The sequence below is a fragment of the Equus asinus genome, chromosome 17, assembly GCF_041296235.1.
Source record: "Equus asinus isolate D_3611 breed Donkey chromosome 17, EquAss-T2T_v2, whole genome shotgun sequence".
In the NCBI taxonomy this organism is placed as follows: domain Eukaryota; kingdom Metazoa; phylum Chordata; class Mammalia; order Perissodactyla; family Equidae; genus Equus; species Equus asinus.
The window spans coordinates 18,065,263-18,082,376 of NC_091806.1; the positions used below are offsets into that span (position 1 = coordinate 18,065,263).

General features: G+C 34.9%; 1 protein-coding gene across 1 annotated transcript; it reads left to right on the forward strand.

Annotated features, from left to right (window-relative positions):
* The first annotated feature begins 12,471 nt into the window (after positions 1 to 12,471).
* Positions 12,472 to 13,401, forward strand: LOC106821864 (olfactory receptor 4A47-like). The gene has a single exon (XM_014826747.3). It carries the CDS (start codon positions 12,472 to 12,474, stop codon positions 13,399 to 13,401), a length of 930 nt encoding a protein of 309 aa, XP_014682233.1.
* Positions 13,402 to 17,114: the final 3,713 nt, after the last annotated feature.

A 17,114-nucleotide genomic window follows, 5' to 3' on the forward strand; every position in this document is an offset into this window, starting at 1 on the left:
CACAAAACTGAAGTGCCTCAGGGTTTACTGGTCACAGAAAACTGAAATATTCATCTAAAGACCCTAAAAAAATGGTTTCAATGAGACAAGAGACAACCTAGCACAGTGACCTTCCATTCATATTTGATCTACTCACTTTGACTATGTAAATTACCCTAAATGGGTCTCAAGTATTACACTTTTTTGACTTTATGAACGGTGCACCTTTCATGGAATTCCATTTCCATCTTCTCTTGTTCTTTCACTTTTCATTTAAAACCCAGCTAGAACATTGCTTCCTTTGCGAAGCCATCTCTTATTCCAATTTGGTTGATACATTCCTACACTGTGTCCCTTAGCATTGTGTGAATATTCTTATAATGGTTCTTATGACAGTAGCCTAGAATTGACTTGTCATTCAATACATATCAAATCATTAAGGACAGGCAACAATGTCTTATTCAATTTGGTAATCACTGTGTCCATGACTCATTTGCCACAAATAGATACTGTTAATTGAATGAATAAATAAAATATTAAATTTATAGTACATTTAAAAGGTTTCCCACTTGCTTTGTAGGTAAAGTGCTTCTAATATCTGAAGTCAGCATCTAATAGAGATTAGATGGAACCAAGCAACAATGTGACTTACTTTGTCCTCTTGGGCCTCACGCAGAATCCAAAGGAACAGAAAGTCCTTTCCATTATTTTCTTGTTCTTCTATATTTTGACCATGGTGGGCAACATGCTCATTCTTGAGACTGTAACTTTCAGTAAGAGGCTGGACACCCCAATGTACTTTTTTCTTGGTAACCTGTCAATTTTGGATGTCATTTATTCCTCTTCCATTACCCCCTGGTTGATTTCAGACTTGTTCTTTGGGACAAACACCATGTCCTTCCAATATTGTATGATGCAGCTCTTTACAGAGCATTTTTCTGCTGGATCAGGGGTGTTTCTTCTGTTGGTGATGGCCTATGACCAGATGTGGCCATCTGTAAGCCCTTGCATTATTTGGTCATCATGAGGAGGTGGGTGTGTATTTGGCTGCTAGTAGTGTGTTGGGTTGGAGGTTTTCTGCACTAGTAATTCAGCTTTACACTATTTATGGGCTCCCATTCTGTGGACCGAACATCATTGATCATTTTTTCTGTGACATGTACCCCTTATTGAAGCTCATCTGTACGGACACCTATGTCATTGGCCTTTTAGTGGTGGCCAATGGAGGACTGATCTGCACTTTTGCTCTTACTCCTCTCTTATGGTGTCATCTTGCACTCTCTAAAAAACCTTAGTCAGGAAGGGAGGCTGAAAGCTCTCTAGACCTGTGGTTCCCACATCACTGTGGTTGTTTTCTTCTTTGTTCCTTGTATTTTCATAAATGCAAGACCTGCACAGACTTTCCCCATTGACAAATCATTGAGCTTGTTTTATACAGTCATAACTCCCATGCTGAACCCATTAATCTACACTCTGAGAAATTCGGAGATGACGAATGCTGTGAAGAAACTCTGGAGAAGAAATTTCATATCTTGTAGTAAACAAGTTTATTACCTACCATGAAGAGAGTCATTTCACATTAGGGTCCATTTCCTTGCAATGCAGAAGTCTTCTTAAATCTGATACTGACTTTCTTCAAAGAATTTATGATAATTATAATTAAGCAAAGAACTATGTGATTGTGCTATTAATTACTGCTTCTCTCCCTTGTTGGGGATCATAACTGGTCACCTCAAAATATGTCTGTTTGGCTGGATTATTTTTAAGAACAAAAGACTCTGAAAGAAAGTTTGCCCTCCCCTACCTGCCTAAAAGAATTTAAGATAAAAGGCCTGTCCCCAGGATAGGCCATCACCATAGATAACTCTGGGTATTGATAGACTGAAAGAGTCCTTGCTAAACACATTCTTATCAAAGTTCTGTTTACCAAATATTTGCTTTTCCATTTCCATGTGAATTGCCTTCCTCCCCTTTGAAGTCCCAAACCACTACCACCAACATTCTCTTTTGTCCTTATCTAAAGATGCTATTTAAGGTGACAACTTTGGTCATTCTAGGGAGATACTCAGTTTTCCTGAGTGTCTCCCAACTACACACATTACAAAGCTTTGTTTGATTTTCTCCTATTTTTTTTTTTTTTTGGAGGAAGATTAGCCCTGAGCTAACTACTGCCAATCCTTTTTTTGCTGAGGAAGACTGGCCCTGAGCTAACATCGATGCCCATCTTGCTCTACTTTATACGTGGGATGCCTACCACAGCATGGCTTTTGCCAAGCGATGCCATGTCCACACCCGGATCCAAACCAGTGAACCCCGGGCCACCAAGAAGCGGAACATGTGAACTTAACTGCTGCACTGCTGGGCCACCCTGATTTTCTCCTGTTATTCTGTGTCATGTCAATTTAATTTATAGCCCAGGCAGAAGGACCCAGAGGATAGAGGATTTGTCTTCTTCCCCTACACCCTGCTAGAATGTAGGGTCTTATAATGTCCTGTTTATCACTTCACCTAGAGCAGTAATGCCTATAAAGCAACGAGTCAATAATATATAATGAATTAGTGAGGAAATTTTTATTTAGTTACCTTAATTTTTAATCAATTTATACATTTCTCTTTTTTGCTTTTTTCCGAGACTATTATTTCTATTCAGATTCTCGTCATTTAAGTTCATTCTTATAATTACAGTATTTAAAATACTTAATGCTATATACTCTGTCTTCTTTGTGAAATTTTAGTTGCGTTATATATGAAATTTTTAATGTAATACGTCTAGATTTTAAAGAAAAATTGAAGTGTAATATATAATAAGTAGTAAAAATGCAAACTGTACAAAACGGGATAAAGTGAAGATAAATTTCTTATTTATCTCTGTTTAGTCTCCAGTCCTCTTCCCCAGAGGCAGTCACTTATCTTTTTCTTAATATTCTTCAGGTAATAATCTTTCCAAATGCAAATGCATTCAAATATATTTGTGTTTTTTCTGTGTATGTTAATACTTGCATTTGCTATGCAACATCTTGAAAAGATTTCCATACCAGTCCATATAGTTCTAACAGTTTTTCTCAAACTGTATTATACTGCCTTATAAACATATATTAAAATTCATATATGCATACCTCTTCATGCTATTCCTCTTTTTCTATGACAAATAATTTTACAATAAATATGCTTTTGAATATGTGCAAGTATGAGTTCCTAGAAGTGAAACTGTCGTACATATTTGAATCAGTGGTCAGATACTGTATGTATATGAAATGTTGGTATTCATAGTTACTGCCAAACTAGCATCCTTGAGGACATACAAACTGCCACACTCCTGCCCACCATCTATGAGGATACTTTTGTCTACAATCTCAACCAACAGCACCTGATAAATATTTATGCATACATCTTGAAGTTATTTTATTTCATTTTTTATACTTTATTTAAAATCCTTTTGATATAATTGAATTTGAGCATCTTTTTGCATTTACTGTGATTTGTATTTCTTTTCCTGTGAGTTGTCTATTAATATCTTATATGTATTTTATTCAATAGATGTTTTGCATACTGATTTCTGTGAGTTAATTGTGTACGGGAAATGACACCTTTTACTATTGTTCATGCAGTTATTATTTTTCTGGCTTCTGTTATGGTTTTGACTTTATTATACTATGTAGAATGCTTTTGGCATGCAAATTATTTTTCTTTACATGTGATATTTATTTACTTTTAGTTTTTTGTTTCTTGCTGAAAGACTTTCTCCACTTTACTCTTACCAAAATATTCTTCAGCTATATTTGGCATTTAATTTTTAAGCATTTTTGTGGTCCTTATCTTATTTTAAAACTTCTAATCCATCTGAAGTTTATTTGATATAGGAGTTAAATAGGGATTGCACTTTAGTTGTTTTTCTAAATTTTAGTTGTTTTTCATAGTTGCATAATTATCTCTTTGTCATTGATTTGAAGTCCTGACTACTGTTTTCTAAACTCCTATATATATTTGGATCCAACTGAGGACTCTATTCTATTTTGTTGATCTCTTTGTTCAGGTACCAATTGACACACAATGTAGTTGCTTTGATATATAATGCATTTTGGTATATGAGATGACTAGCAGTCCCTCATTACTATTTTTTTTTCAGAAGCTTGTCTAGTCTTGCATGTGTATGTTGCAAAATTAAGTTTAAAATAAAATAATAAATTTAAATAAGAAAATAATATAAGTTGAAAATTAAAGTAAGTTTACAATTAAATTGAAATGTTTAAAATAGTTTAGTTAGAAAAAGTTCAGTTATTATTTTCAAGAAGATTCAATTTAAGAAGATTAATTTAGGAAAAGTTTATATCTTTAGAATATTGAAGAGAATATATCTTTTCATTCATCAGGTCATCTTCTATACCCTTGGGTAGTGCTTCCATTTCCTGCCTGTGTTACTTTTCCCTTAGAGATAGCTGCTCTTCTTCACTCATGACCCTAAAATGTCAGCTGACACTTAGGCTGTAAAGAAAATCATCTCTTCCAGGAAGTGCATGACTCAAGTCTTTGCTGAGCATCTTTTGGTGCTGCTGAGATTGTTCTGCCCATGATGGATGCCAGTGACCACTATGTGGCCATCTGTAAACCCCTGTACAATGAAATCACCAAGAGTGACAAGGATGTGGCTTCCTCTTTCAAGTGGTTTGAGCCAGAGGCTTTGTCCTTGCAACCATTCAGATCCTCCTCACAGTCTGGCTGCCTGTCTCTGGCTCCAATGTCATGGACCTTTCATGTGTAACTTGAACCTTCTGTTGAAATTCGTCTTCATGGGCACTCATACCCTTCATGTCTTTGTTGCTGTCAAGAGTGAGTTCATCTCTCGGTTAAATTTTTCCTCTTGATGGTCTTCTATGTGGTCATCTTGTACTTTCTAAGGATGTATAACATGCAGGGGAGATGCAATGCTCTCTCCACCTGTCTATCACATGACTGTTGTCATCTTAGTCTTTGTGCCCTGCATATTTATATGTTTGCACCCAATCGCCACCTTCTCCATTGATAAAGCGGTGGCTGTGTTTTATACTATGACAACTCCCTTGTTAAACTTCTTAAACCTACACACTCAGAAATTTAGAGGTGAAAAATGCTATGAGAAAGTTCTGGAGTGAAAAAGTGACTTTGAGAAATAATCATAACAATATAAAATGAACTTATCCTTTAAATGGAGAAGAGAAAAGAAGATAATTTCTATGGTTCAGAGCCAAATGAACACTATTAGTTAAAAGTATGTTGATGTCATCCTATAAGCACATCAAGGAAAAGTCCAAGAGTAAAATTATATATCATTATAAAAATATTCTATTTAGATTTATGTATTTCCCAATGGTTGTAAAATTTTAAGGTAGCATCAAAATTAGAGTTTCTATAAAATTCAGATTATCATGACAGTGTTAAATTTAGTAAATTTGTTGTTGGATTGACATACCTACCTTTTAAATAAATTACTCAGGTGCGTCTGAAGTCAATGATCTTTGCATACACTTTGAGCTATTTTGCTGTAGTTTATGTTCACATAATGAGCCTATTAATGCAGTCACCTTAGTTCTTAAATTTATTTTTTAAATTATGTTCCAGTATATATAACAAAATTTGCAATTTTAACCATTTTTTAAATAAATGTGTTTTTTTTTTTGAGGAAGATTAGCCCTGAGCTAACATCTGCTGCCAATCCTCTTATTTTGCTGAGGAAGATTAGCCCAGAGCTGACATCTGTGCCCATCTTCCTCTACTTTATATGTGGGACACTTACCACAGCATGGCTTGCCAAGTGTTGCATGTCTACACCCAGGATCCGAACTGGCGAACCCTGGGCCACCGAAGCAGAATGTGCAAACTTAATTGCTGTGCCATGAGGCCAGCCCTCCCAATTTTAACCATTTTTAAGTGTTCAGTTCACTGGCCTTAAGTTAATTCACATTGTTATGCAAACATCCCCACCATATATTTCCAAAACTTTTTCATCTTCCTAAAACTGAAACCACACCCATTAAACAATAATTCCCCGTCTCTGAGCCCCAGGCAACCAACATTCTACTTCCTGTTAATGAATTTAACAACGTTAGTACCTCATGTAAATGAAATTATATAATCTTTGCCCTTTTGTGACTGTCTTATTTCACTTAGGATGATATACTGTATATTAATCTATTTTTTAGCATATGTCAAAATTTCCTTCCTTTTCTAAGCTAAATAGCATTCCATTGTATGCATATACCTCATTTTGCCTATACATTTATCTGTCAGTGGACACTTGAGCTGCTTCTACTAGAAGGACCTACAACTAGAATATACAACTATGTATTGGGCGGCATTGGGTAGAAAGAAAATAAGAGGAAAAGAAAAAGATTGGCCACAGATGTTAGCTCAGGTGCCAATCTTTAAAAAAGAAAATCTGAATATATAGGAATGTTTTAGGTCTCTATTCTCCTTATTCTTTTTTTTTGTGAGGAAGATTTGCCCTGAGATACTGTCTGTTGCCAATCCTCCTCTTTTCTTTCCTTGAGGAAGATTAGCCTTGAGTTAACATCAGTGTCGATCTTCCTCTACTTAGCATGTGGCATGCCTCCACAGCATGGCTGATGAGTGGAGTAGGTCTTCACCTGGGATCCAAAGCTGTGAACCCGAGTGGCTGAAGCAGAGTGCATGGAACTTTAACCACTCAGCCATGGGACTGGCCCCTCTCCATATTCTTTTTTTGTAATTTCTACTTCTGCCATATCTGGGCTGATTCATTCTTTCTCTTTCTGCCCCCAAATGGAAGGTCTAACATTTACTGTACATTATTTGGACTAAAAGTCATTGTTATTGTTATCTTAGCTGCTTATTCAGAGTGAGAGCCTTTTTTTCTTCACGATTCTACTGTGTGAAAGAGATTTTCTGTATTATTTTTGTAAGCAAATTTTGGAGACATGGGTGATAAGATTTAGTATATTAGAATGATATATGACTATGACTGTTCTAATCATGATATGATATGATTAGAAATATTAGAGCATATTGTTTGAATTAGACAGTCCTAAGATAAAACTTAATTTTTCCACTTAGAGTTTGAATTTCTGCAAAACACAACATCTTGAGGATTCAATTAAAGAATACTGATAGAGACATTATCAGGATCAAATAAAGAATTCTTGGAAAGCTCTTAGTACCACTGAATACTTAATAGATGTTAGTTATTATGAACATTCTTTATTACTGGAGTCTGAGAGTATAATAGAAATATTCATTAATCTAAGCTTTCTGTGAGCTTTAGAAGAAATGATACTCTGCATTTTTTCCTGTTGTGAAGAATATTCTGAAAGCTGACTGCCATTTTAGAAGCTCTTGGGTACTGGAATGGTTTCCAACCTCCTCGGCCATTACTGAACCTCTGTCTCCTGGTTTTCTAATCTACATTTCTAATCTACATTGCCTCCACTTTCTTGGGGCTGAGTCATTTGTGCGTCTAATTTTCTCCTGACAAGTCCTTTTTGAGGAGTCAAGGTATTATTTTGTTATGAATCTGAGGCCAACAGAGCAGGCAACCAGAATATGAACTGAGAAAATAAAGGGAGATACTTGTTTAGAGAAGATAGTATGTGATAGAGGTTAAGAGAAGGCACTACAGTCAGATTTCCTGGGTTTCAATGCAACCTGGGAAAAGTTTTAAAATTCTACGCCACATATTCTACATCTGTAAAAACAGTAATGATAGTGATTATCTCATAGAGCCATTGGGCCAGATAGATGAGTTAATATTTGTTAAGTGCTTATAACAGTGCCTGACACATAGAAAACATTATAAAAGTGTTTTTAAAAGCAAAGATATGACCTTGATGAGTATGATTAATTACTCTTTTCTGAGATCACCAAACAACCCTAACCTATAATTAATTCAGCTCTAATTAAAGTCAGGATGAAGCTAAATGAAACCTTATATACTTATATTTATCTATCTATCATCTATCTGCATCTATCTCTCTATCTATCTACCTATCTCATCTATCTATATCATACATATTCAAGCAAATATTACCTTAAGATGCTGAACTATGCTGATTGGTAGAATGAAAATTACCTGGCCAAATTTACACTAAAATATAATAGGCTTTTCATAGCATCCAGGGCTAGGCACGGTTGCTCACCACTCAAATACAAATCTCTGTAGATTTATCCAGTACTACAGTTTACCATGTTGCCTATGTTTCAGTCCCAATGGCTTCATTTTTGCCCTAAGGTCTCAGCACTAGTTCTTTATCCCTAAAATGCTTGCCTTTCAGAGGTCTGCACGAGTGGCTCTTTGTTATTACTCAGTTTTCACTCCAACTGCCACCTTCTAAGAGAGGTCTTTCTTAATCATCCATGTAAAGCCATCCTCTTTCTCCTTCAGTTACTGTCTATCAAACAACCCTGTTAATTTTCTTCTCAGCATTTTTCACAATCTGATTCATCTGTTTTTTGTTCCTCTCTTCCAACTAATATATAAACTCCATAAAAATAGAAGCATTATTTGTTTTGTTCACTACTACATATCTAAGTATCTAGAACAGAGATTGACACAGAATAAATGCTTAATAAATATTTACTCAATAAATTACCATCATATCCATGTAATACTCTTGAGAATAAATGCATTTGTAAAAAGAAACCTTCTTAACTGCAATGCTTCTGAAGTTGATGATCTTCTACCTTGCTGGTAAATTGAAATGGAGAATTTCAGATTAGTCTGGTGTATGTCAGAGTTCTCCCTTGAAGAGATAGAATCATATCTAGAGAGATTAATTAGAAGGCACTTACTACATGAAATTATAGCATAAAGAACTTTTGGAAGAGCTAGAGTCACAGATTCTAGTCTGAGTGACAAGAAACAATTTGCATAAGCACCCCTGACAGGACTGTCAAGCTAAAGGACATGCTGTGTCTGCTGACACCATAACCATGCTGGCACTGGCTAACTGCAAAGGTGCCATCACTGCTCTGACCTAGAACCACTCTGACTCTGTTGACTTCATACCAGAAGCCAGCCTCAGATAACTAATTTCTACTTTAAAGACTTGCACAGATGATCCTGGTTGGCAGAACTAAAGTCACATGTCTGCACTCAATTGTCAAGGAGATCTGGAAAATGTAGTCCTTTGGATTTTATGTTGGGAGTGTGGACACTACATCCTCCGGGACACTAACAAAATGTCTGGGTGCATTCAAAGTTTTTGGGCAGCCACACACCTTTGGTTTTGAGTACGGTTGCTGATGGAGGCTTGTGTAAAGTATTTTATTTTATCTGTTAGATAGTTGTCCCTGTTTCTGTTTGCAATACACATAAGAAATAAGGGAGTCATAAAGGACCACAAGTAAGTTAGTGAGTAGAAACATTATTGATACTATAGAGAGCTGTTGATATATTCACTTAAATTTTATTGAACACCTACTCTGTAAGCATTGTGCTTAGTGCTCAAGCAGAAACACAAATAAGTGATATTTCTTAACCTTTCCTGTATAGTAAAGCATGTGATTTAGTAGCAATTTTAAAATAGCTCTTCGATCTTAATTTTGAAATATTTCAGATGGAAAATTTCCCTAATTAAAAAAATATCTAAGTTATTTACTCCCACTTTAAAAGACTTGAAAAAATAAAATCCAGATTCCTTACTAAGCTCCGTACTGCCCTGAAGAGTATGGTTCCTATTCATGTCTTCAATTCCAGTTTGTTTTCTCCTCTGTCTTCCCTATTACCTCTATGTATACTGACCTTTCAGTGTCTTGAACTTGCTACGCTCCTTTTTTTTTTTTTTGAGGAAGATTAGCGCTGAGCTAACTACTGCCAATCCTCCTTTTGCTGAGGAAGACTGGCCCTTAGCTAACATCCGTGCCCATCTTCCTCTACTTTATACGTGGGACGCCTACCACATCATGGCTTTTGCAAAGCGGTGCCATGTCTGCACCCGCGATCCGAACTGGCGAACCCCGGGCTGCGGAGAAGCGGAACATGCGAACTTAACCACTGCGCCACTGGGCCGCCCCGGCTACACTCTTTTCAACACTGAAACTACATGTAACAGTGCTTCCAATGGAAGCAACTTCCTCTCCTTTGGGTCTCAGTTTAAACATAACATTTAGGAAAGACCTTCTCTGATGCCATTATCTGTGATAGAATTCTCCTTCTTTTCTGTCTCAGTACCTTGTTTGTTGCCATTAGCACTGATTAAGATTATAATTATTTTATTAAAAAGTCCTCTTATTTATCATCTGTCTCTCTATAAGAGTATAAGGTTGATGCAGGCATGGTCTTTTATATGATTTTTTCCCCATGTTTTATTAGTTGCTGTGCCCTCTTTCATAGCAGAGTTCCTGATATAAAATACGTGCTCTAATTTTTTTTAAATAACCAAAAGTTGGATAGTTATTTTATCTAAATTGGTGATAAAATTTTTAATGTTTCTAGCCACGCTTCAAGACAGAATAAATTGAGTATTAAACAAAAGGAAGGAAACACTTGCTAGGACAAATGGGGACACTTGATAAATTAATCTTCACTGGAGCAAAATGACTCAGCTGATAATTTATTCTTGACTGGCAATAGTATCATAATTGTTCTAAAGCTATTTTTTTTCTCCATGTTACATCTTTCTGATCCTAATTATGTGATTTGTCCTGGTCGTATGTTTACATATAGATGTACTTTTAAATGTTGTGGCAAATCCCAGTGAATTTAATTAAGGTAGAATTAGTCTTGGATATATTCCAATTCCAGGACTCAATGATAAATGTGGTTAGAAGGAATAAAATGACCAATGATCTTTGCCCCTGTTGGGAAGCAGAAGATATCCTCTTAAGAACTTGTATAAATTTTTCAGGAGGTGCATTGTTATATTTAAAGCATGACATAAAAAAAAGCACAAGAATGTCTCTCAAAATCTCAAGACAGATAGTCTGGCCAGACCAAAATGATAGAATGAGAAGGGCTAAGCAATTGAATGGTGTTTTCCTATTTGGAAGTTCATAGGACAGAAGTTACTCAGGAAAAATTTCCATGGGAAATGGTTGAACAGACAGCTGAATGAAACCAAATATATCCTCAAGTCATAATGCATCTTTTTGTCCTCTGTTGTCATACGGGATTAATGAAAAATTCCAGGTTCCTGTGAGTGAGTTAAAAAGTCTTCCTTCAGACTGTGAACAAGCCTCCATAAGGTAAGACTAACAGTAAATAGTGGCAACTGGGTTTCACAATTGTGTTAATTTCTTCATTCTGTAAGAAATTAAATCACTTTGAAATAAACAGATTCCAAGCCTAGTTTTATCACTTAAAAATGTGTGACCTTTGGGAAATTAATTAGATGTTCTGAGCCTCAATATCTTCAACTGGGAAATGGGGATTATAGTTCTTGTTACTGTAAACAGTAAATGGAATACATTAAATTGTGCGTATGTGATTGGAATCCACTGCAAGAGTTTTGAGCAGTGGAGTGATATAATCAGAGTGAGATTTAAAAGGGAATATTTGAACTGCTTCAGGAGAATAAATTATTGGGGACAGAGTTAATTTGGAGAGTCTTGGTAGGAGGTTATTGCTGTGGGCCAGGGAGGAAATGGGGGTTGGGAAATGATCAAATTTGTGATACACTGGAAAGTAGAGTCAACAGGATTTGTTAAGGTCTGAATAATAATTTGAGAGCACTAAAAGAGTGAAGGATGCTGTGAGATTTATTGTCTGAACAATAACATGAAGGTAGTACCATTTAATGAGATGAGGAACACCTATATGTATCATGGAAAATTAAAAATTTAGCTTTATAAATACCAAATTGACAGACAATTGGAGATGTCCAAAATTTGAGACGTAGCATGTATGTTTGAAAATTAGTGGAGAGAAGGAATGGAGACGCAAAATAGAAGTGCTTCTGCATTTATTGGTCACAGAAAAGTGATCTATCCATCTACAGACCTTAAGAAAGAGGTCTCAAGAGGTCTGAGACACTCCAGGTCAATGAGTTTCCATTCACAATTTGTTATACTCACTTTGAATATGCAAATTACCTTGAGAGTCAGGTATTACGCATTTCTGACTTTACAAATGGTGCACCTTTTCATAGGATTCCCTTATCATCTTCTTTTGTTCTTTGCCTTTTCCTGAAAAAACTCAGCTAAAGCACTGCTTCCTCTCGGAAGCCGTTTCTGATTCCAGTTTGATTGATATATCCCTGCATTGTGACACTTAGCATTGTGTGAATATTGTTATAATGGCACTTATTATATTGACCTGGATTGTACTGATCTCTCATTATGCATCATATCACCAAGGGTAGGGGACTATGTTTTATTCGACTTAGTAACCAAAATGTGACACATCTGACACAAATAGATATTCTGTACACTTTCTTTTAATTGAATGGATAAATAAAAGATTAAACATATAATGCATTTAAAAGTTTTCCCTCTTGTTTTATAGGTAAACTGCTTCTAATATCTGAAGTCGGCACCTGTAAAGACTAAATGGAAACTTGGAACAATGTGACTTACTTTATCCTCTTGGGCCTCACAGAGAATCCAAACGAGCAGAAAGTTCTTTTTGTTTTGTTTTTACTCTTTTACATTTTGACCATGGTGGGCAACATGCTCATTATTGTGACTGTGACAGTCAGTAAGAACCTGGACTCCCCGATGTACCTTTTCCTTGCAAGTCTCTCATTTATCGATGTCCTGTATTCCTCTTCCATTTCCCCCAGATTGATTTCAGACTTGTTCTTTGGGGAAAATACCATATCCTTCCAGTCTTGTATGGCCCAGCTCTTTACAGAGCACTTTTTAGGTGGATCAGAGATCTTTCTTCTGTTGGTGATGGCCTATGACCGCTATGTGGCCATCTGTAAGCCCTTGCATTATTTGGTTATCATGAGGCAGTGCGTGTGTATTGTGCTGCTGGTAGTGTGTTGGGTTGGAGGCTTTCTACACTCAGTAATTCAGCTTAGCAGTATTTATGGGCTCCCATTCTGTGGCCCCAACATCATTGATCACTTTATGTGTGATATGTATCCTTTATTGAAACTCGTCTGTACTGACACCCGTGTCGTTGGCCTCTTAGTGGTGGCCAATGGAGGACTGATCTGCACTGTTGTGTTTCTGCTCTTACTCTTCTCTTATGGTGTCATCTTGCGCTCTCTAAAGAATCTTAGTCAGGAAGGGAGGCGGAAAGCCCTCCAGACCTGTGGTTCCCACATCACTGTGGTTGTCTTCTTCTTTGTTCCCTGTATTTTCATGTATGCAAGACCTGCAGAGACCTTCCCCTTTGACAAATCATTGAGCGTGTTTTATACAGTAATAACCCCCATGCTGAACCCATTAATCTACACTCTGAGAAATTCAGAAATGACCAATGCTATGAAGAAGCTGTGGAAAAAAATAATTATGTCAACTAGTAAGTAAGTTCATCATCCATCATAAAGAAAGTAATTTGGCATTAAACCCATCTCTTTTGAGTGTAAAAGTCTTCATAAATCTGATGCAAACTTTCTGTTTCTTCAAAGGATTTATGATAATTATAAGTTAAGGATAAACTGTGTTTGTGCTATTAATAGCAATTTCTCTACTGGATGTAAGTTCTATAATATCTTATTTATTATTTTACCTAGAAAGGTGAAATGCATGGACAGTAGGGAGCCAATAAGTAATATGTAATGAATTAATCAATGAAATTTTTATAGTGTTGCACTAATTTTTAATTAATTTATGTATATTTTTATTACTTTATTTTTCATTCTTAGCCCTATTTTTAGTCATATTCTTGTCTTTTATCTTCATTATTTTCATTGTACTAGTTAGGATATTCAATGATTTATAGAGTTTTTTTTATTCAATTTCATTTGTGTTACATATGAGCTCTTTAGTGTAATATTTTACCTTTTTAAATAAAAGTTTGCACGTATAATAGATGATAAATATTAAAAATAGAATCCTTACTAAGTGGTAATAGTGTAGAATAAACCTCCTACTCATCCTTCACCAAAGTCTCCGAGTTCTTCCAGATGTAATCACTACAGTCTGTAAGATTCTGCAATTAATAATCTTTGCAAATATAAGCACATTTCATATATGTCTTTGTGTTTATATCTGCATATAAATTTTGCATTTTACTACTCAGCCTCCTGAATATCTTTCCACATCAGTCTATATAGATTGAAATCATTCTCAGTTTCCTCATATTGCTTAATGCTCCTTTATCGAGATACACTAAAATTAATTTATCCAGTCCTCTTCATGTTTCCCCCAATCTTTTTCTATGACAAATTATTCTGCATTGAAGTCTTTATGAAATTGTGTAAGTATGAGTTCATAGAAATGGAATTGCTGAGTCAATTGGTATGTGTATTTAAATTGTTGATGTTCGCAGTTATTGCCAAAATGCCATCCATGAGCTTGTACTAAACTATACTACTGCCCTCAGTCTGTAAAATGCTGTTTGACCACATTCTCAACAATCAGTGCTTGATAAACATTTATGGTATTTGACAATCTGATTAAAGAAATTATGTTTCAATTATATGGCTTAATTTGTAGTTAATAAATACAGGTGAATTTGAGCATCTATTCACGTTTGAAATGATTTGTATTTCTTTTTTGTGAATTGCCTATTAATGAATTTTACCTGTTTTACTTGATTGCTGATCTTTTCCATACTGATTTTTATGATTTAATTATATACTAAGAAAATTAACCTTTTTACCATTGTGTGTGTAATTATTATTTTTCCAGCTCATGATTTATTTTCCATGTTTTTATACTGTGAAGAATATTTTTGGCCATATAGAAATAGATTTATATTTACATAATCAAATCTTTCAATATATTCTTTGGCCTTTCTGTCTTTTAGAAAGACTTTATTTCAGTATTATCAAAATATTCTTCAATTTTTTCAATATTTAATTTTCTTCATTTTTGTAGTTTCATATTTTATGTTTAAATTTTTGATCTATCTTCACTTTATTTTGATGTAAGGAGTTAATTAAGATTAAATTTTAATTGTTTTTCTAGATGGCTATTTTCATAGATGCATAATTAATTTTCCCCACTGCTTTGATTTCCCCACTTTGTATTCTAAAATAGGGCACATGTTTGGTTCGAATTCAGGGCTCTATTATCTTCCATTGCTCTCTTTAATCCTGTGCTATTTAACACAGGATGCAATTGAATTTGATTTATAGTACACTTTGACATCTGAGAAGCTTAGCATTCTTTCATTACTATTCCTTATCAGAACTGTGTCTATTCTTGCATATTAATGTTTTAAAATTGAATTTCAATATGTTAGTCTAGTGTAAACTAAGTTTAGTTAGTATTTTCAATAAGATTTGATTTAGAAAGAGTTTATATCTTTAAAGAATTGAGAATTCTTATCCACAAACTGAGTGAATCTTTTCACTTAGCAAGTTTCCTTTTATGTTCATATGGATCTACTATGGTTCTTTGCAAATTTAGTATTTTTAAGTTTGTTTCTTATTGTGCTGTTATAATTAGGACCTTACCTTCTATTATATTTTCTGAATATCTATTTCAATGTAGGAAATCTGTTTTTTTAAATTTTTCAGTAAGATATAATCTTCACATTGCATCATTTATCCTCTTGTAGTCTAACTTCTGCAAGTTTTGACAAATACGGACAGTTTGTGTAAGCACCATCACAATCACTATACAGAATGTTTCATCACCAAGAATACTTCCTCATGTATCTTAGTAGTCATCTTCTCCCTTCCTCTCCAAATCCTGGCAAAAACTGATCCATTCCTCTCCTAATAGTTTTGTCTTTTCCAAAGTGTTATATAAATTGAATCATACAATATATAGTCTTTTTGTCTCCCACATTTATTGAGATATAATTGACAAGTTAAAATTGTATATATTTAAGATATACAAATGTGATGATTTGAGAGAGATATATATATATATACACACACACACACAGTGAAATGATTACCACAATCAAGCTAATTAACATATCCATTATCTCATCTTATTACCATTTCTTTTGATAAGACCACTTAAAATCTACTCTCCTAGCAAATTTCAAGGATACAATATGGTGTTATTAACTATAGTCCCCATGCTGTATATTAGACTCCCAGGAATTATTTATCTTATAACTGGAACTTTGTACCCTTTTGAGAAATATCTCCCACTCCCCCACACCAAGTCTCTAGTAATCAACATTTTATTCCCTGCTTCTATGAGTATGACTTTTTTAGATTTCACATATAAGTGAGATCATACATATTTTTCTTTCTGTATCTAACTTATTTCCCTTAAGGTCCTCTAGGTTAATCCATGTCCCCAAAGGCAGAATTTCTTTCATTTTTATGGCTGCATAATATTTCATTGTTTATAGGTGTCCCATTTCTTGGGCAAAGAAATGGGGCACATATAAATCTAATGAACACTTAGGTTGTTTTCATATCTTGGATATTGTGAACAATGTTTCAGTGAATGTGGGAGTGCAGATATCTCTTTGAGATACTGATATCATTTCCTTTGGATATATAGCCAGAAATGGGATTGCTGGATCACGTGGTAGTTCTATTTCTAATTATTTTAGGCACTGTTTTCCGTAGTGGTTACACCAATTTATGTTACCACCAACAGTGTACAACAGTTCCAACATTTCTATATCCTTGCCAACATTTCTCTGTTTCAAGGGCATTAATTTCAATTATGAAGACTCTGCCCTCATGATCTAATCATCTCCCAAAGGCTTCTCCTCCTAATTCCATCAGTGGACATTAGGATTACAACATATGAATGTTGGGGGACACAAACATTCAAACCACAGTAAGTGTTCAATTTTACTCTTTTGCATATGGATATCTAGTTTTCCCAACAGAATGAAGAGATTTTCCTTTCCCCCTAGTGCGTTCTTTGTCCCCTTTTCAATGATCAGTTGACTGTATATGCATGAGTTTATTTCCGAGCTTTCTGTTCTGTTCCATTGGGCTATGTATCTCTTTTTATGCTGGTACCATACTGTTTTGGTTACTATAGTTTTGTATTATATTTTTAAATTAGAAGGTCTGATGTCTCCAGCTTTGTTCTTCTTTCTCAAGATTGCTTTGGCTATTTTGGATTTATTGTCCATAAATTTTATGACTTTT